The sequence below is a fragment of the Chiloscyllium plagiosum genome, unplaced genomic scaffold (assembly GCF_037043375.1).
Source record: "Chiloscyllium plagiosum isolate Xiang-an unplaced genomic scaffold, Cpla_swu_hap1 HiC_scaffold_7, whole genome shotgun sequence".
Classification (NCBI taxonomy): domain Eukaryota; kingdom Metazoa; phylum Chordata; class Chondrichthyes; order Orectolobiformes; family Hemiscylliidae; genus Chiloscyllium; species Chiloscyllium plagiosum.
The window spans coordinates 108,043,255-108,065,027 of NW_028270145.1; the positions used below are offsets into that span (position 1 = coordinate 108,043,255).

A 21,773-nucleotide genomic window follows, 5' to 3' on the forward strand; every position below is an offset into this window, starting at 1 on the left:
AGCCTCCTGCCTCTTTAATGCTACCTGTCCCTCTGCCTATCTTTGTATCGTCTGCAAACATAGCCAGAATGCCCTCGGTTCCTTCATCTAGATTGTTAATGTATAAAGTGAAAAGTTCTCCCAACACTGAGCCTTGCAGAACGCCACTTATCACCAGCTGCCATCTTGAGAAGGACTCTTTTATTCCCCTCTCTCTGCTTCCTGCCAAACAGTCAAACGTCTATCAATGCTAGCACCTTGCCTCTGACACCATGGGCTCTTGTCTGACTCAGTAGCCTCCTATGCTGCACCTTGTGAAAGGCCTTCTTGAAGTCCAGGCAGATAACATCTGATTCTAGTCTGATTCTGTCTTCTTCTTCTCAAATTGCAGAGTAAATTGAATCATATTATGATCACTGCCTCCCAAGGGTTCCTTCACCTTAAACTCTCTTATCAAGTCTCCCTCATTGCACACCACTAAATTGCCTGTTCCCTAATGGGCTCCACTATGATCACTGTAACTTTGCCTTTCCTACACATCCTACATGGGGTAGAGCAGTGGATGTAGTGTACATGGATTTTAGTAAGGCATTTGATAAGGTTCCCCATGGTGGGCTTATGTGGAAAGTCAGGAAGCATGGGATAGTGGGAAGTTTGGCCAGTTGGATAGAGAACTGGCTAACCGGTCGAAGTCAGAGAGTGGTGGTACATGGTAAATATTCAGCCTGGAGCCCAGATACAAGTGGAGTTCCGCAGGAATCAGTTCTGGGTCCTCTGCTGTTTGTAATTTTTATTAATGACTTGGAAGAGGGAGTCAAAGGGTGGGTCAGTAAATTTGCAGATGATACGAAGATTGGTGGAGTTGTGGATAGTGAGGAGGGCTGTTGTCGGCTGCAAAGAGACTTAGATATGATGCAGAGCTGGGCTGGGAAGTGGCAGATGGAGTTCAAACCTGTCACTTGTGAGGTTGTCCATTTTGGAAGGACAAATAAGAATGCGGAATACAGGGTTAAGGGTAGGGTTCTTAGTGAGGTGGAGGAGCAGAGGGATCTTGGGGTCTTTGTTCATAGATCTTTGAAAGTTGCCACTCAGGTGGATAGAGCTTGTAAGAAGGCCTATGGTGTATTAGCGTTCATTAGCAGAGGGATTGAATTCAAGAGTCGTGAGGTGATGTTGCAGCTGTTAGGACCTTGGTAAGGCCACATTTGGAGTACTGTGTGCAGTTCTGGTCGCCTCACTTTAGGAAAGATGTGGAAGCTTTGGAGAGGGTGCAGAGAAGATTTACCAGGATGTTGCCTGGAATGGAGAATAGGTCGTACGAGGATAGGTTGAGAGTGCTAGGCCTTTTCTCATTGGAACGGAGAAGGATGAGGGGTGACTTGATAGAGGTTTATAAGATGATCAGAGGAAGAGATAGAGTAGACAGTCAGAGACTTTTTCCCCGGGTACAACAGAGTGTTACAAGGGGACATAAATTTAAGGTGAAGGGTGGAAGGTATAGGGGGGATGTCAGGGGTAGGTTCTTTAACCAGAGAGTGGTGGAGGCATGGAATGCACTGCCTGTGGGAGTGGCAGAGTCAGAATCATTGGTGACCTTTAAGCGGCAATTGGATAGATACATGGATGGGTGCTTAAGCTAGGACAAATGTTCGGCACAACATCGTGGGCCGAAGGGCCTGTTCTGTGCTGTAGTGTTCTATGTTCTATGTTCTATGTTTTCTATCTCCTGGTGTATTTTGCACCCCAGGTATTGTAATATGATTTTATTGGTCAATTAGAGGAGTGGGGACTTTTTAAAAGCCAGCAAAATAAAGAAGGAGAAAATGAACTGAGTTCAAACTAACAAATAATATAAAAACAAATAGTACGAGCTGGTTTAAATGTATAAAAAGGAAGAGAGAAGTCAATGAGCATTGGCGTCTTAGAGAGTGAGATTGGGGAAAATAAATAGGGATCCAGGAAATGGGCGAGGAGTTGAATAAATACTTTGCATCAGTCTTTGTGTTTAGATTAGATTACTTACAGTGTGGAAACGGGCCCTTTGGCCCAGCAAGTCCACACTGACCCGCCGAAGTGCAACCCACCCAGACCCATTCCTCTATATTTACCCCTTCACCTGACACTATGGGCAATTTAGCATGGCCAATTCACCTAACCTGCACACTTTTGGATTGTGGGAGGAAACCGGAGCGCACCCACACAGGCACGGGGAGAATGTGCAAACTCCACACAGAGTCGCCTGAGGCGGGAATTGAACCCGGGTCTCTGGCGCTGTGAGGCAGCAGTGCTAACCACTGTGCCACCGTGTGTTGACGACTAATTCTACATGATTTCTAAATACTAAATATATAAGGCGCTGAAGATGGGGGGAGGGATGAGAGAGATGTAGCAAACACAATAGCTGACATTGGTGGAAAAAGACCAGGCAAGCTAAGGAGTTAAAGGCCATTAAGTCTCTTGTACCTCATGGTTTACCTCCTAAATGTCAATACCACTGCACTACCACTTCCTGTCATCTTTGGAACCATGTCAATAAATCCTTTCTGTGCTCTGTCCAATAGTTGCACACGCTTCTTAAAGTGCACTGCTCAGAATAGGTCACAGTTCCATTTGAGGTCAGTTGTGAACAGTGTTTCATAAAGATTCACCATAACTTCCTCATGTTGGTATTCTTTGCCTCTGTTTATAATGCATAGGAACCCCTTGTGCATTTTCAACTATTTTCCCAGCTTGCCCTGTGATCTACAGAGACGTGTTTGCCCCAAGCCCCACTGCTTCTGCACCTCTTCAGATTGTTATCCTTGAGTTTATTTGGTCTCTCCACATTCTTTCCAATACAAGGAAATTTCATACTCCCGATCATATCAAGTCAGCATTTCCTGCATTCCACTGTGCCCTGCATTTCCTGCCACATGAATAAGGAGGGGATTAGAGCACAATAAAAGAGAAGAAAGCGATTATACAGCATGGGAGGAGATTAACATATCCCTGATATCATTCCTTAGAGCTGCAGCTTTTGAAATAGGGGGAAGGTAATTATTATCTGAACAGTGCAGTGCCCTTGCAGCCGTTGTTCAACCAGTCAATGTTTAGTCAATACAGGGAGCCCAACCTGTGCTCTCACAGGCATGTATTCATTATTTGAATCCAAAGCAAATTCCTTTAGGGTGTTACTGAAGGTTGTTTTGACTTGGTTCAGTGTTAGCTCAGACACGGAAGGCAGTGTATAATCTAGAACCCCAGGAAATTACTGTGAGGGGACCCATGCAGATCCCACCATGGCAACTAGTGGAATTTCAATCCAGTTAATAAACATGAACTGTAATGCTAGTCCTCAGTAATTGTCATAACAATTCATGATGTGACTGCACTGAATGCACAGAAGTGGAGTTCATTCTTAATTCCTCGAAATACAAGGCGCTCAGTCATTTGCAAATGCTGCAAAGTCCAGTTGACTCAGGCACTGGGAACCACAACAACAAGCACAGCCTTGTCAACACTGCAAAATCCTCCTTACTAGTATCTACTTGTGTCAGTAGCTAAACCTAGTCAGACTGACAGAACCGTACGCTACGCACGTCCCAGACTCCCCCACTACCATCCCTGAGAATGTCCTATCCAAACTGGCAGAGGTGGCAGCACCATGGCATACAATCCAGAGGGAGTCGTGCATGGAATCCTTGATCCCGTGAGGTCTCATTATATTAGGTTAAATGTGGCAAGGAGGCATCCTGCTGATTATCCTCCAACACCCTTGACTGTTAAATCAGTCTTGCGTCATGTTGAATGCCACTTGGCGGAGGTGCGAGTGTGGAAGGACACAGAATATACCTGGATGAGGGAATTCAATTCCCATCATCGAGTGGCTCAGAAGCAATGCTACTGATCGAGCTGGTCGGGTCCTTAAAGACATAGCTGCGAGACTGTGTCTGCAATAGTTGACGATGGACATTCTGTTTCCATTAGTTGGTATATCAGTAACTAGGGGTCACGTTTTCACGATTGTTGGCAAGAGAGCTAGGAGTGAGATGAGGAGAAGCATCTTCATTCAGGGATCCGGATTGGGAATCCCCTGCGGATTCCAAAAGAGAGCTGGATATATTTGAAAGTGATGAATTTAGAAGGCTATGGAGATAGGGCTGGAGATTGAGACCAGCTGAGTCACTCTTTCAGAAGCCAGTACAGACACAATGAACTGGATGGCCTCAGTCTATGTTGTAAAATTCTATGATTCTACAGAGGAATCTGGAAGTCCTTGTCCATGAATCATAAATCTTCACCTTGTGGGAGAGTCAGAGGGGCACAATTTCAGAATAAGGGATCACCCATTTAAGACACAGATGAGGAGGAAGTGAAGCTGTGGAATTCTTTACCACAGAGGGCTGCTGAGGCTGGGTTATGAAGTACATTCAGGGCTGAAATAGACCGATATTAATCATTAAGTGAAGCAAGGGTTAAGAGGGAAAAGCCAGATCTCATTAAAAGGTGGAGTAGACTCAGGTGACCTCTGCTCCTATGTCTTATTAATGGAACTCAAAGGAAGGGCACTTTTATACATCACTCCGAAAATCTTAATAACTTATGATGTAGAAATGTTAGAAATAGATTGCAGAATCAGATAAATCCCACCAGGATTTTACTTTATTTTTTCATGGGCAGTGGTCATTGCTAACAGGGCCAGCATTTGCTACCAAACACAAATCGCTCATAAACTGAGTGGCTTGCTATGGTCATGTCAGTCAACACCATTATTCTGGTTTTGAAATCATGCAGTGGCTGATTTCCCTTCACGAAAGGGCATTATTGGATCAGAGGTGTTTGTAATAACACTCATTTCATAGATTCTGGATTAGTGGTGCTGGAAGAGCACAGCAGTTCAGGCAGTATCCGAGGAGCAGTAAAATCGACGTTTCGGGCAAAAGCCCTTCATCAGTACCACCCTCTGTGTGAAAAGTTGCCCCTTAGGTCTCTTTTATATCTTTCCGCTCTCACCCTTAACCTATGCCCTCTAGTTCTGGACTCCCCAACCCCAGAGAAAAGACTTTGCCTGTTTATCCTATCCATGCCCCTCATAATTTTGTAAACCTCTATGAGGTCACCCATCAGCCTTCGACGCTCCAGGGAAAACAGCCGCAGCCTGATCAGCCTCTCCCTATAGCTCAAATCCTCCAACCCTGGCAACATCCTTGTAAATCTTTTCTGAACCCTTTCAAGTTTCACAAAGTCTTTCTGATAGGAAGGAGACCAGAATTGCGTGCAATATTCCAACAGTGGTCTAACCAATGTCCTGTACAGCCTCAAAATGACCTCCCAACTCCTGTACTCAATACTCTGACCAATAAAGGAAAGCATACCAAATGCCTTCTTCACTATCCTATCTACCTGCGACTCCACTTTCAAGGAGCTATGAACCTGCACTCCAAGGTCTCTTTGTTCAGCAACACTCCCTAGGATCTGACCATCTTGACCAAGTGTATAAGTCTTGCTAAGATTTGCTTTCCCAAAATGCAGCACCTTGCATTTATCTGAATTAAACTCCATTTGCCACTTCTCAGCCCATTGGCCCAGCTGGACCAGTTAATGTTGTAATCTGAGGTAACCTTCTTCGCTGTCCACTACACCTCCAATTTTGGTGTCATCTGCAAACTTACTAACTGTACCTCTTATGTTCGCATCCAAATCATTTATGTAAATGACAAAAAGTAGAGGGCCCAGCACTGATCCTTGTAGCACTCCACTGGTCACAGGCCTCCAATCTGAAAAACAACCCTCCACCACCACCACCCTCTGTCTTCTACCTTTGAGCCAGTTCTGTATCCAAATGGCTAGTTCTCTCTGTATTGCATGAGCCATGGGCACCCGCATGGGCCCCACAATGCCTGCCTCTTCGTAGGATATGTGGAACAGTCCATCTTCCGCAGCTACACTGGCACCACACCCACCTTTTCCTCCGCTACATCGATGACTGTATCGGCGCTGCCTCGTGCTCCCACGAGGTGGTTGAACAGTTATTTCACTTTACCAACACCTTCCACCCCAACCTCAAATTTACCTGGACCGTCTCGGACTCCTCCCTCCCCTTCCTAGAGCTCTCCATTTCTATCTCGGGCGACCGAATCAACACGGACATTTACTATAAAATGACCAACTCCCACAGCTACCTAGACTACACCTCCTCCCACTCTGCCCCCTGAAAAAACGCCATCCCATATTCCCAATTCCTTTGTCTCCGCCGCATCTGCTCCAAGGAGGACCAGTACCAATACGGAACAACCCAGATGGCCTTCTTCTTCAATGACCGCAATTTCCCCCCAGACGTGATCGATAACACTCTCCACCGCATCTCCTCCACTTCCCGCTCCTCCGCCCATGAGCCCCACCCCTCCAATCGCCACGAGGACAGAACCCCACTGGTCCTCACCTACCACCCCACCAATCTCCATATATATCGTATCATCCGTCATCATTTCCGCCACCTCCAAATGGACCCCACCACCAGGGATATATTTCCCTCCCCTCCCCTCTCAGCGTTCCGAAAAGACCACTCCCTCCGTGACTCCCTCGTCAGGTCCACACCCCCCACCAACCCAATCTCCACTCCCGGCACCTTCCCCTGCAATCGCAAGAAATGCAAAACTTGCGCCCACACCTCCCCCTTTACTTCCCTCCAAGGCCCCAAGGGATCCTTCTGTATCCGCCACAAATTCACCTGCACCTCCATACACATCATTTACTGCATCCGCTGCACCCGATGTGGCTTCCTCTATATTGGGGAGACAGGCCGCCTACTTGCGGAACGTTTCAGAGAACACTTCTGGGACACCTGCACCAACCAACCCAACCACCCCGTGGCTCAACACTTCAACTCCCCCTCCCACTCCACCAAGGACATGCAGGTCCTTGGACTCCTCCATCGCCAGACCATAACAACATGACGGCTGGAGGAAGAGCGACTCATCTTCCGCCTAGGAACCCTCCAACCACAAGGGATGAACTCGGATTTCTCCAGCTTCCTTATTTCCCCTCCCCCCGACCTTTTCTTAGGCCCAACCCTTGGACTCAGCACCACCTTCCTAACCTGCAATCTTCTTCCTGACCTCTCCGCCCCCACCCCACTCCGGCCTATCACTCTCACCTTAACCTCCTTCCACCTATCGCATTTCCAACGCCCCTCCCCCAAGTCCCTCCTCCCTACCTTTTATCTTAGCCTGCTTGGCACACTTTCCGCATTCCTAAAGAAGGGCTCATGCCCGAAACGTCGATTCTCCTGCTCCTTGGATGCTGCCTGATCTGCACTTTTCCAGCAACACATTTTCAGCTCTGATCTCCAGCATCTGCAGTCTTCACTTTCTCCTGCGTGAGATCTAACCTTGCTAACCAGTCCCCCATGGGGAACTTTATCAAACGCCTTACTGAAGTCCATATAGATCACATCTACTGCTCTGCCCTCATCAATCCTCTTTGTTACTTCTTCAAAAAACTCAATGAAGTTGTGAGACATGATTTCCCACGCACAAAGCCATGTTGACTATCCCTAATCAGTCCTTGCCTTTCCAAATACATGCACATCCTGTCCCTCAGGATTCCCTCCAACAACTTGCCCACCACCGACGTCAGGCTCACTGGCCTATAATTCCCTGGCTTGACCTTACCACCTTTCTTAAACAGTGGCACCACATTAGAAAACCTCCAGTCTTCCGGCGCCTCATCTGTGACTATCGATGATACAAATATCTCAGCATGAGGCCCAGCAATCACTTCTCTAGCTTCCCACAGAGTTCTGGGGTACACCTTATCAGGTCCTGGGCATTTATCCACCTTTATGCGTTTCAAGACATCCAGCACTTCACCATTAGGGACATTTCAGCAACTGCTGGACAGGCACATGGAGAGCAATGAGTTGTGGGGTGCGTAGGTTAAGTTACTGTATTTTACATTAGGATTAAACCTCAGCACATCATCATGGGCCAAAGGGCCTGTTCTGTGCTGTACTTTTCTATGTTCTATGTTCTATAACAATCATCTCTTGTAAAAGAAGAACATTCCCATCTGGGAAAAAGTTCGCTATCAGGCGCTAGTCCAGCTGTAAGGTCCACCATCTCACTGACCCTGGGAAAGTACAAGCTTAATGAAGCAGACACTAGTATGAGAATCAAAATGGTTTCCAGGCTTTGAATATGTGACAAGATGGCTGACATGGTTTATAGCAAATCTCCCACAACGTGTAACCTGTAACTGTAGGCAGCATGGTGGCTCAGCGATTAGCACTGCTGCCTCATGGGACCCAGGTTCAATTCCAGCCATGGGTGACTGTCTATGTGGAGTTTGCACATTCCCCCTGTGGGCTTCCTCAGGGTGCTCTGGTTTCTTCCCACTATCCAAAGATGTACCAATTAGATTGATTGGCTGTGGGTTTGGAGGACTGGAACTAGGTGGGATGTTCTTTGGAAGTTTGGTATGGGGCTGAATGGCCTCCTTCCATAGTGTGACGATTCTTAAAGTCTCTGCCACTGATGGTGGGTGAAGGAAATGGGGATTTTGCACTGTCAGTCTGTTTGCTTGTTAAGCAATACGTCTCAAAACCAGTGACCCACTTCAATTAAGCTTGATACACCAATCGAGTGTGACCCAAGGAGAGCAAAGTTGTGTTGGTGAAGGTGAGTTTCCAGATCCCATATCTTAGCAAAAGGTTATTGAGAGTTAGGACCAATTCAGTTTAATTGGAATAAATTATGGATTGTCTCACCTGCTGCTGTCCACTTTGGCACAGCTGTCAAAATGTGAGCAAGGTTTTCAGAGCAGATTGCTGGATGTGGATTGGCCTGAGGTCTCCTTAGTGAGACAGAAGCTATTAATAAAAAGATTTGTTATTTTTTTCAGCCTTGTGCCTCCAGAACATAAACCAGGCAGGGAAAAACCCTCCCGGAAATGCTGCATAATTGTGATAAAGTTGTAATAACATAAGATCCTGAGGGGTCTTGACAGAGTCGGTGTGATGAGGAAGTTTTCTTTAATGTGAAAATCAAAAACTCCGTTTTCCTCTCACAGTCCAAAGATGTGCAGGTCAGATGAATTGGCCATGCTGAATTGCCCATAGGGTTAGGTGCATTAGTCAGGGGTAAGTGTGGGGGAGTGGGTTGCTCTTCGGAGGGTTGGTATGGACTTGTTGGGCCAAAGAGCCTCTTTCCACACTGTAGGGAATGTAATCTAATCTAATCTAATCTCGGGGTCACTACTTAAAAATCTGAGGTTGCTTGTTAAAAACAGAGATGAGGTGCATTTTGTTCCCTGACCATTTGAACTCTTTTCCTGAAGAGTGGAAGCAGTGTTCCTTGAATATCTTTAAGGCAGAGAAGATGAGATTCTTGTAAAACAAGTAGAGGTTGACAGGAATGTGGAGTAACCAGATCAGCCTCTTGAGTATTCTCTGATTACTTTTCTCACTCCTTGTTTTGGAGGAATCTCTCCTAGTGCTTGTTCATATGGAGCAAGTGCAACACAGTGAAGGTAAAAGCTCTACTCAGTGCCCTCTTTCACTTGTTCAATGATGTTTGCATAAACAATATTTACATTGTTCCTATTTGCATACGTGTCCAAAATTACTGAAGTCCAATGTCGTACAAGTTTTGTTGTAAACTCCCTGTAAATCCCATGGACAATCCCATACACCTTTGGACTCAAGGAGGAGCCTGAGCACTTGGGGAAAAGGAGATGTGGAGAACGTGCAAGCTCCACACAGCCAAGCACCCAAGGGTGGGATTTAACATGAATTCCTGGTTCTGGGAGGCTGAGGTGCTAACTGCTAAACCACAATGCCACCTACAATTGCAAGCTACAAGTACACAGCATTGTTCAGACTTCCAGACTGAAGGGCATTTCTTTTGTGATTCATTCCTCAATTCAATTTTCCAGTGTTGCCCCTGAACTAAAATGAAAAATCACTCACCTTGCCTTAGGGAGACAGTGGCACAGTGGGATTGCCCCTGGGCTAGTAACCCAGGTTTCATAGTGGGTTTCACTATGGTCATTACTTGCTTTAAACTTTTCTGTGACACATCCACAGCTGCAGGACGTGCCAAAGTGAAGCGTAGTCACTGTTGTAATGAAGAAAACATGGCATGCGTTGGCACACAGCAAGCTTCTACAAACAGTGAAGTGTTAAGATCATGGGAAATAGGATCAGGATTAGGCCATTCGCTCCATTGAGCCTGCCATTTAACAAGATCATGATCTGATTGTGGCCTTAGCTGCACTTCCCCACATAACCTTTGACTCCTGTGTAGATCAAAAAAAAAGTTCAACTTCACTGCTCTCTTTGCTGGAAAATTCCATAAATGTAAGCCTTGAAGAGAAGAAATTCATCTCCTCAGTAACATTCACACTACACCAATGACAGGCTTACCATCTCCAATAAGACGAAAGTGAACACTGCAAATGCTGGAGATTGGAGTCAAAACTGTGGTGCTGGCATAACACAGCAGGTCAGGCAGCATCGGAGGAGCAGGAAAATTGACTTTTCGGGCAAAAACCCTTCATCAGAAATCCTGTTGTCCAATACGTCGGTTTTCCTGCTCCTCAGATGCTGCCTCATCCCCAATAAGAGAAAATCTAACCACCATCTCTTGACATTCAATGGTATTTTCACCAATACATCCCCCATGATCAACTTCATGGGGTTTAACCATTGACCAGAAACTCAACTGGACTTGCCACATCAACACAGTGACTACGAGAACAAGCCAGAGGTTAGGAATAACTCACCTCCTGACTCAAAGCCTGTCCACCATCTACAAGGCACAAGTCAGGAGTGTGATGGAATACTCCCTGCTTGCCTGGATGGGTGCAGCTCCCATAGCACTCAAAAAGCTTGACACCATCCAGGACAAAGCAGCCCACTTGATTGGCACCACATTCATTGCATCCACTCCCTCCACCACCAACGCTTAGTAACAGCAGTGTGTACCATCTACAAGATGCACTGCAGAAATTCACCAAATATTCTTAGTCAGCACCTTCCAAACCCACGACCATTTCTATCTGGTAGAATAAGGGTAGCAGATACATGGGAACACCATCACTTGCAAATTCCCCTCAAAGCCACTCACCATCCTGACTTGGAAATATATGGCTGTTCCTTCATTGTAACTGGGTCAATATCCTGGAACACCCTTTCCGAGGGTCTACCTACAGCACATGGACTGCAGCGGTTCAAGAAGGCAGCTCACCACCATCTTCTCAAGGGCAACTAGGGACAGGCAATAAACGCTAGTCTGATGCCTTCATTCCCATGAGTAAATTATGTGATAATGTTTTTCCTTTAACAAGGTTATTTTGCCCTTGGTTTTATTTGGGGGGGCGGGGGGGGGGGGAGTGGTTGTAAAGGCAGAGGTTCCAGTATATCAGAAAATACCTATTTAAAAAGGCCTCGTACAGTGAAAGGAGAGTGGCTAGTTCTCCCAGGTCAGAGTTTTCTTTCAGTTTTGGGTTAGGTTTTTGCAAGCAGTCTGTCTGGAGCTGCTGGTCAAAGGAAACTGCTGGAGGGGAAGAGGTTCCCAGATTCAACAAAGGTTTTCTGGCTAATTCTCTCTCTCTCTCTCTCTCTCTCTCTCTCTCTGTCTCTCTGTCTGACAGCTCTCTTGTAAGAGCCTATGTTTGATTTTACCTTTATTTTTGCCGAGTGGGGTGATTATGGGGAGATGGAAAGTATTTGGAACAGCATCATAAGTTACGATGGAGTTGCTTGGCTTTTCAGATAAGATAAGTTATTCTAACTGCAGTTCTCTTTTATTTGTGATTCATTTGGTAGTCTGTAAATAAGTCCTGGTTTGTTTAAAACTGAATGGTTGGGTCAGCTGCACCACTCCTGGAGTATCCACTTTATACCTGCGTGGGGTGGCACGGTGGTACAGTGGTTAGCACTGCTGCCTCACAGCAGCAGAGACCCAGGTTCAATTCCTGCCCTCGGGTAACTGTCTGTGTGGAGTTTGCACATTCTCCGCGTGTCTGTGTGAGTTTCCTCCCACAGTCCAAAAATGTGCAGGTCAGGCGAATTGGCCATGCTAAATTGCCTGTAGTGTTAAGGGTCTGGGTGGGTTGCTCTTTGGTGGAGTTGTTGGGCTGAAGGGCCTGTTTCCACACTGTAAGTAATCTAATCTAAAACACTGAGAAGGGTTAAGGTCTGGGCTACATCCTTGAAATGTTTTGAGGGGGTCTGGCCTGGTCCATAACCTATTTCTGGCTTCTGTGCGGATCTGTTTGATTGGTCCAATTTGGGATTAGGATTGTTGGACTCAAAGGCAGCAAGTGGTAGGTGTTAGATTCTTTTGTCCTGGGTGTTGGATTCAGTTGGTTTACATAGTGCTTGGTGTAGTAATGGTTCTTTCAGTCACTAAGAGTTTTCTAGGGAGTGGAAGAAGTGAGTTTGGGGGCTTTACAAAAGGTGAACAAAGAAAAGCTGTCGGAATTGGCTGGCAAGCTTGGGTTGGAGTTACCTTCGTCCGTAAGAAAAAGAGAGATAATTAGAGCAATGGCTCAGCATTTAAATTTGCTGGAAACACCACCAGAATCTTAAGAGATGCTAAAGTTCAACTGAGAATGAAGCAGCTTTTGTGTTAGAGGCAAAAGGAAAAGGGATTGTTTGAAAACTGTTTGAATTACAATTAAAAGGAGAGGAAAGAGAAAAAGAACGAAAGGCCCGAGTAGAAATAAAGAAAAAGAGACAGAGGTCAACTTCAGAAATTGGCACTCAGACAGAAACGTTAGGATCTGGGCTCCCATCTTGAATCGTTTTGAGGGGTCTGGCCTGGTCCATAACACTTAAAATAAGTCTTCAGTGGGAGATCCCTTATTTTGAAACTGTAGCTCCTATTCTAGCTTCCCCCATAAGAGGGAATGCTCCATTATCATCTATCCCACCAAACCCCCCTCGGAATCTTATATGTTTCAATGGATGTGAGCATAAGAGGTAAGTTTGCAGATGACATCAAAATTGGAGGTGTAGTGGACAGAGAAGAAGGTTACCTCAGATTACAACAGGATTTTGACCAGATGGGCCAATGGGCTGAGAAGTGGCAGATGGAGTTTAATTCAGATAATTACGAGGTGCTGCATTTTGGGAAAGCAAATCTTAGCAGGAATTATACATTTAATGGTAAGGTCCTAGGGAGTGTGTTGCTGAACAAAGAGACCTTGGAGTGCAGGTTCATAGCTCCTTGAAATTGGAGTTGCAGGTAGATAGGATAGTGAAGAAGGCGTTTGATATGCTTTCTTTTATTGGTCAGAGTATTGAGTACAGGAGTTGGAAGATCATGTTGCTGCTGTACAGGACATTGATTAGGCCAATGTTGGAATATTGTGTGCAATTCTGATCTCCCTCTTATCGGAAGGATGTTGTGAAACTTGAAAGGGTTCAGAAAAGATTTACAAGGATGTTGCCAAGGTTGGAGGATTTGAGTTATAGGGAGAGGCTGAACAGTCTGGGGCTGTTTTCCCTGGAGTGTCAGAAGCTGAGGGATGACTTTATAGAGGTTTATAAAATCATGAGGGTCATGGATAGGGTAAATAGGCAGAGTCTTTTCCCTGGGGCCAGGGAGTCCAGAACTAGAGGGCATAGGTTTAGGATGAGAGGGGAAAGATATAAAAGAGACCATAGGCAACTTTTTCACACAGAGGGTGGTACATGTGTGGAATGAGCTGCCAGAGGAAGTGATGGAGGCTGGTACAATTGCAACATTTAAGAGGCATTTGAATGGGTATATGAATAGGAAGGGTTTGGGGTGATATGGGCCGGGTGCTGGCCAGGTGGGACTAGATTGGGTTGGGATATCTGGTCGGCATGGACGGGTTGGACCGAAAGGTCTGTTTCCATGCTGCACATCTCTATGACTATGAGATCACCTCATCATAAGATAATGGGATCAACATACCGCCAATAATTTTACTTAAGGGCTTTTAAACCTTTGGAATTCCATACCACAGTGGGCTGTGAAGGCTCAGTCTTTGTGTACATTTAAGATAGACATTGATAAATTTCTAAGAGGAAGTGAGAACTGTAGATGCTGGAGCTTAGAGTCGAGAGTGTGGCACAGCAGATCAGGCAGCATCTGACAAGCAGGGGAATTGATGCTTTGGGCGGATTGCTGATGAAGGGCCTTTGCCCAAAGTGCCCCTTTTCCTGCTCCTTGGATGCTGTGCTTTTCCAGCACCACATTCGATCGATAAATTTCTGATGATCAGCAGCATACTGGGTCACAGGGATGAGGGTGAATAAAAGACATTGAAGTGATTGATCAGCCCTGATCGTACTGTAAATGGGCAGGTAAGATGGGCAGAATGGCCTACCCTATTCCTATGTTCCAATGGCAGTATATCTTTCCTCAGATAAGGATATGGAAACTGTTTGCAGTAGTCAAATCTGAATGGGCCTCTCAAATTTTAAATGTAAGGGTTGATCTGGCTCTTTGTGTAGCTGCTTTGCTGCTGGATTCCTTTCTCTGTTCTATTATCCTAGTGCACTTTGTATGGTATTGTCTGCCTGTAATGCACGCAAAGCAAAACTTTTCACTGTACCTCGGTACATGTGACAATTGTAAATCAAATCAAATCAAATCAAATATTCTCGCTCTGCAGCAATCAGTTGACAGGTTTTTTTTTCTGGTTTGCTTTTTCCCAGCAATCTGCACAATACTGTTTGAAACGAGGATGGGGTGCCTGGAAGAAAAGGTTCCCGAGGAAACGGATAAATTCATCAAGGCCGTGTTTGAAATGTTCCGCCTCTCCGCGATTATTGTCTTCTTTCCAAAAGCTTTGTGGCCCTATATACCGCAGTGGAAACGATTTGTAGCAGCGTGGGACTACATCTTTTACATCAGTAAGGCCAAATTATTTGAAGTCGCATTATTTGTGAGACTTTTGTTCCAACCTGTAACAATGTGTTACAACTACAAACAGGAGAAACGCAGTAGGTCTTGTGCTGGATCAAGTGCCTTTTGTTATTTATGTAAATGATTTAGATGTGAGTACGAGAAATATTGTTCGTGAGTTCGCAGGTGGTGTGCTGGACAGCGAAGAAGGTTGTGGGACTTTGATCAGACGGGCTGATGTGTCGAGGAGTACTAGGTAAGAGTTTAATTTAGATAAATGTGAGATGCTGTATTTTGGAAAGGCAAATCAGGGCAGGGCGTGAACACTTAATGGTAGGGCCGTGGGGAATGTTGCCAAACAAAGAGACCTTGGGGTGCAGGCTCACAGGTCATTGACAGCGGAGTCGCAGGTTGACAGGGTGGTGAAGAAGGCATATGGTACGCTTGCTTTTATTGATCAGTGCATTGAGTCCAGGAGTTGAAATGCTATGTTGCAGCCGTGCAGGGTATTGGTTAGGCTGCTTTTGGAATACATGTTCAATTCTGGTCTCCCTGCTGTAAGAAAATGTTGTGAACGTGAAAGGTTTCAGGAAAGATTTACAAGGATTGTTGCCAGGGTTGGAAGGTTTGAGTTACAGGGAGAGGCTGAACAGGCTGGGGCTGTTTTCCCTGGAGTGTCAGAGGCTGGGGGGGGGGTTGGGGGGTGACTTTATAGAAGTTTATAAAATCATGAAGGGCATGGATAGGGTAAGCAGACAAAGTCTTTTTTCCCAGGGTAGGGGAGTCCAAAACTAGAGGGCATAGGTTTAAGGTGAGAGGGGAAAGACTTAAAAGCAACCTATGGGGCAAATGTTTCATGCAGAGATTGGTGCATGTATGGAGTGAGCTGCCAGAGGAAGTGGTGGAGGCTGGTATAATTACAGCTTTATAATTATGAACTATAATTACAATTATAATTTGAAAGGCATCTGGATGGTACATGAATAGGAAAGGTTTAGAATGATTTTGGCCAAATGCTGGTAAATGGGACTAGATTAATTTAGGATATCTGGTTGGCATGGACGAGTTGGATCGAAGGGTCTGTTTCTGGATTGTACATCTCTATGACTATTTGTGGAGAGAGGAACACAGTTACCATTTTGAGTCTGATACCACACTTCTTCAGAACTCACAGACAAGACTCTGAAGGGGCTTGACAGGGTCAACGCTGTGAAGGTGTTTCTGCTAATGGGGGGATCTCAGGCTCGGGGACATAATTTCAGAATAAGGGGATACTCATTTAAAACGGAGATACAAAGGAAAGTCATCATCCAGAGAATACTGAACATCTGTAATTCTCTACCCTGGAGAGTTGTGAAGACTATTTAATGAGGAGATTAATTGATTTTAGAAATATTGAGGAATCAAGGATTGGCTCGAAAGAGGAATTGAGACCTGGTTTTGGTCTTAGAGGGTGTGAGGGCAGGCCTGAGGGGCTGAATGGCCAACTCCAGCTCCAACTCCTGTCATGCTGTTGTGCTGCCAGACCTGCAGAGATTCCTTAGCATCCTCCCTGTTTATTTCGGAACTTTGGTATTTCTTAGTGTTGGAATGCATCCAGAAACCTTGCTGGGGCAACATGCAGAGAGCCAAACGGATCCCCCCCCCCCCCCGAACGAGACAGTAAAGGGAATTGTAAAAACAGAAGCATAGAAAGGTTTTATAGAAATACAGCAGCCATTCAGTCCATCATCACTCGTGCTAGCTGGGCAGAAGCCAGTCTAATCACACCTTCCAGTTTTCTACATTATGGTGACTGAAATGTATGCCCACGTTTTTTATTCAGGGTGTATTAGTTGCGAGCACCACCAGCAGAGGGAGCATCCTACCATGCACACACATGGCATCACAGCAGTGAGATGTCACTCTGCAGTGTTCACGTTGAAAGTAGGAGTCGGCGATTCGGCCCTTCGAGCTTGCTCTGCTATTCAATGCGTTCAGGGCTGATCATCTAACTCAGCCCCCTGTTCCCACTTTTTCCCCGTACCCTTTGATCCCTTTAGCCCCCGAAGAACTATATCTAACACCTTGAAAACATTCAATGTTTGACTTCAACCCCTTTCTGTGTCAGAGAATTCCGCAGGCTCCCCACTCTCTGGGTGAAAATGTTTCTCCTCACCTCAGGGGCTTGTCCTGTGTTTTTAGACTATGACACTCCCCTGTCATCAGTAACATCCTTCCTGTGTTTACCCTGTCTGATCCTGTTAGATCTTTATACGTTTCTATGAGATCCACCCCTCATTATTTGAACTCCATTGACTGTAATCCGAACAGCGACCTGTCAAAAAGATGACACTGCTGATATGATCACACTGAGATTTTACACAATGGAATTGGATGTAGGTTTGCTCGCTGAGCTGGAAGGTTCATTTCCAGATGTTTCGTCACCTTATTAGTTAACATCTTCAGTGGGCCTCAGGCGAAGCAATGCTGAAAATTCCAAACCTACAGCAAACCTACATCCAAAATCTCAACCTGAGCTACAAATCTTCTCAAAACTTGCTAACGTAATGGAATCTTGGTGAATTGAGACTCCTATTCCTTCCGAGCTGTCAGTTTCCCCCAGAGAGAGCAAACCAGACAGTGTGGGGGAGTCATCAACACTCCCTGTACCTCTGTAACAGTGGTAATGCCTCGTATATGGTAATGTCCCTGCCTTTGGGTCAGGAGACACAGATTCAGATCCCTCTTGCTCCAGAAGTGTGTTTTAATTTGTCTAGGTCAGAAGTCACATGACATCAGGTTATAGTCCATCAGGTTTATTTGAGACCGCACAAGCATTCGGAGCGCTGCTCCTTCGTCAGGTGAAATGTAAAGAGGCACATAGGCACAGAGTTTGTGGGAGAGACATCAATGCAGTTTTACTCAGAGGATCTGGATCGGCACAGGCTTGGAGGGCTGAAAAGCCTGTTCCAGTGCTGTAATTTTCTTTGTTCAGCCTGAAGGCTTGTGATTTCAAATAAATCTGTTGGTCTATAACCTGGCATCGTGTGACTTCTGACCTTGTCCACCCCAGTTCAACACCGGCACCCCCACATCCTAATTTAGACGATAAACCATAAGACATAGGAGCAGAAATTAGGCTGTTCGGCCCATCGAGAGTGCTCCAACATTCAGTCATGGCTGATCAGTTTCGTTTCAACCCCATTCTCCTGCTTTCTCCCCATAACCCTCGATCCCCCGATACTCAAGAACCTATCCATCTGAGTTTTAAATATACTCAATGACTTGGCCTCCACAGCCTTCTGTGGCAATGACTTCCATAGATTCTCCTTACCTCCGTTCTATAAGGTCTTCCCTTTACTCCAAGGCTGTGCTCTCGGGTCCTAATCTCTCCTATCAATGGAAACATCTTCCTAATGTCTAGGCCGTTCAGTATTCTGTACGTTTCAGTAAGATCCCCCTCATGCTCCTAAACTCCATTGAGTACAGTCCCAAACGTTCCTCATATGTTAAGCAAACCTGTCTAAACAGTTTGGCTTACATGCCCATAAATGGTGCTGTGCTGGTAATGTCGCTAGACTAGTCATCCTGAAGCCATGAGTTCAGGTCTGATTACAGCTGCTGACGGCATTTGAATTTGTTTAATAAAGATCTGTAATTGAGAGTTAGTTTACCCTAAACCATCCGTTGACTGCTGTGAAAACTCATAAATACCCACGAGGGAAAGAAATCTGTATGTGACTCCCGACCCAAAGCAATGTGGGTGACTCTTGAGTGCCTTTTGAAATGGCCAGTCAGTTCAAGAGCAGTTAGGGTTGGGCAGTAACAGTGTCCAAGGAATTTAGTTTTAAAGAAAGAAACAAGGGATTTTTGTGTCTTCTAGGCAATGTGTTCCAGACGCACACCAACTCTGCTCCCCTCACAATCTGGGTATTAAAAACTTCTGCTCATCACATTAATTGTCAACAGTATTTTCTTAACTTTCAGCTGAGAAGCTTGTCAATAAGAAGATAAGGGAGATCCAGGAGCACGTTGAGAAGGGCTGTGCAGTGGAAGGAGAGTACCTCACGTACCTACTGGCCAATATCAAGATGACTCCTTTTGATGTGTATGGCAGTCTGTGTGAGCTCCTGTTAGCTGCAGTAGACACCGTAAGGACCAAGATATTTAATAGTGATTGTGTGTTTGGCTGACTGTAATAAGCTTGATCGCACTGAGGGACATGTTTGTTGAATTGAATGAGGATTTCTCAATGGCATCCTCATAGATTTGTTACAAGAACTCCAGCAATGTAGAAGGAAACAGACTTTTTCAAATGGTGAGAGACTTATAGGTGTTGGAATTCAGAGGAATTTGTGACATCTTTGCATAAAGTGTGTGGCATGGTGGCTCAGTGGTTAGCACTGCTGCCTGGGTTTGATCCCAGCCTCAGGCGACTGTCTGTGTGGAGTTTGCACATTCTCCCCGTGTCTGTGTGGGTTTCCTCCCACAATCCAAAGATGTGCAGGTTAAGTGGGTTGGCCATGCTAAATTGTACCTAGTGTCCATGGATGTTCCAGCTAGGTGGATTAGCCGTGGGAAATGCAGGGTTAGGGTAGGAGTGCTGGGTTGGGAGGGTCATTGCAGACTTGATGGGCTGAATGGCCTCGATCTGCATGGCAGGGGTTCTACAATTCACGGCAAATTCGCCTATTGCTATAGGACGCCAAATGCTATTTCAACTTTTATTGCAAAGGGGCTGGAATTGAGCAAAGATGTCTTCCTACAATGAGATAGCAAATGATGAAACTGCATCTGGTGTACAGTTTTGGTCTCCACAAGTAACAAAGATATACTTGCCTTGGAGGGAGTGCAACTAGTTTCATTCATCTGATTCCTGGGACGAGAGAATTGTCTTACAGGGAGAGGTTGAATTGAATGGGCCGATGTGCCCTGGAGTTTAGAACAATGAGCAAGGATCTAATTGGAAGTTTGCTGTTCTCTGTGGGCTTGACAGGGCACATGTTGTCCCCTTGCTGGGGTTGAGGTCTAGAACTAGGGAATCAGCATAAGAGGTTGGACCTCTGTAATTGAGATGAAGGACTCTTCATTGGGAGAGTTGTAAATCTCTGGCATTCTCTACCCTAAAAACCTTGACCTCAAGGATATTCAAGATCGCATTTTAGAGAATGGGGTGGTGAGTGCAGCAGTGCCAGAAAATTACCTCTCAATGTATTTAGTAAATTGAGTGGGCTTAAGGGGCAATATGTCCTGATCCTGCTCCTGTTATCATCTCATTTTCCCTTGGTCTATAATAGTGACTTCCTCAATACAGGTAAACATGATATTGCAAAGAAAATGGACAGTTATCTGAAAATCAAGGGTGTGCAGGCAAATGGGGAACAAAGTGAGACATAAGCACTAAGTGAATTGGGACAGCTGACACCAAGACAATGGGCCAAATGGCCTCTTTCTGTGATGTAAGTCCTGTGTTTGTATTGTACTCATGATTTGGAGATGCCGGTGTTGGACTGGGGTGGACAAAGTTAAAAATCACACAACACCAGGTTATAGTCCAACAGGTTTAATTGGAAGCACTAGCTTTCAGAGCGACGCTCCTTCATCTGGTGATAGTGGAGGGCTATCACCTGATGAAGGAGCGTCGCTCCAAAAGCTAGTGTTTCCAATTAAACCTGTTGGACTATAACCTGGTGTTGTATGGTTTTTAACTTTTGTATTGTACTCAACTGTCAATAAAGGGTGGCGCTGGAAAAAACACAGCAGGTCAAGTAGCATCTAAGGAGCAAGAGAGTCGACGATTCGGGCTTAAACTTTCACCCAGCGCCACACTTTATCGACTCTGGTTTCTCCAGCATCTGCAGTCCTCACGATCTCCTACTCAACTACTCATGGGCTTTGGGATTTGTTTTTGATCTATAAGCACATAGCTCCCCCTACTGGGATTGTGGAGAATTCCCCTTCTGTTTCCCCCAGTTACACAGGGCAAGCTTCACCTTAACTCTGTTATCTGTAGCACAGGACATCTCCTCAAGCTCTGCTGGCTTTCCATTGAAGCAAACCCGCTCCTGTCTTTCAGACCTCCAACACGACCTCTTGGATCCTGTACAATCTGGCTCGGGAGCCGTCTATTCAACAGCAGCTGTATGAAGAAGTGACCAGTGTTTGTCCCGGGGACCAAATCCCCGAAGCGAAAGATTTTGCCAACATGCCGTTCTTGAAGGCAGTGGCCAAAGAGACTCTCCGGTAGGGTCCCGGCTGACAGCTCTGCTCCAAGCTTCTCTCCTTTCACTGCCTTTTGCTACTTCTCTGGAGTTAGTGACCCTGGGATCCCTGGCCTGTGTGTGGGAGGGATGTGGAAAGGACGTTTTCTCACATTGAGTATTGGGAAGGGGTGGAGAGGGGATCAGATCCCAGATATACCAGGATCCCTTCTGTTTTACCCTTATAGGAAAACAAAGAGGCCATTCAGCCCCTTGGACCACCTATACCGTTCAACAATATCATGTAGACAGTCAGGAGGCTGGAGGAACACAGCAAGTCAGGCAGCATCAGGAGGTTGATGTTTCAGGTGTAATTCTTCTTCGGGACTGGGGGTGGGTGTGGGGGGAATTGCAGATAAAGGGGGAGGTGGGCTCCGAAGAAGTCATATTGGACATCAAGTATTGATTGTGTTTCTTTCTCCACAGATGCTCCTAGATTAGCTGAGTTTCTCCAGTACTTTTTGTTCATATTTCAGGTATCCTGCATCCATTCTCTTTGCTTTTTCTTTATCTACCTTTGTGGCTAGGCCCAGCAATTATTGCCTGTCCCTAGTTGCCCCTTGGGAAGGTGGAGGTGAGCTGCCTTCTTGAACCGATGCAGTCCATGTGCTGTAGGTTGGCCCGCAATGCCCTTAGGGAGGGAATTCCAGGATTTTGATCCAGCGAACGGCAATACATTTCCAAGTCAGGA

General features: G+C 45.7%; 1 protein-coding gene across 1 annotated transcript in view; it reads left to right on the forward strand.

Moving 5' to 3' along the window:
• Positions 1 to 21,773, forward strand: part of cyp27a3 (cytochrome P450 family 27 subfamily A member 3) — a 74,857-nt gene that overhangs the window by 28,975 nt on the left and 24,109 nt on the right. The window contains exons 4-6 of the mRNA XM_087989345.1: positions 14,651 to 14,848; positions 18,810 to 18,973; positions 20,899 to 21,065. Coding sequence (XP_087845471.1) covers positions 14,651 to 14,848; positions 18,810 to 18,973; positions 20,899 to 21,065 — 529 coding nt within the window. The remainder of the gene's footprint in view (positions 1 to 14,650; positions 14,849 to 18,809; positions 18,974 to 20,898; positions 21,066 to 21,773) is intronic.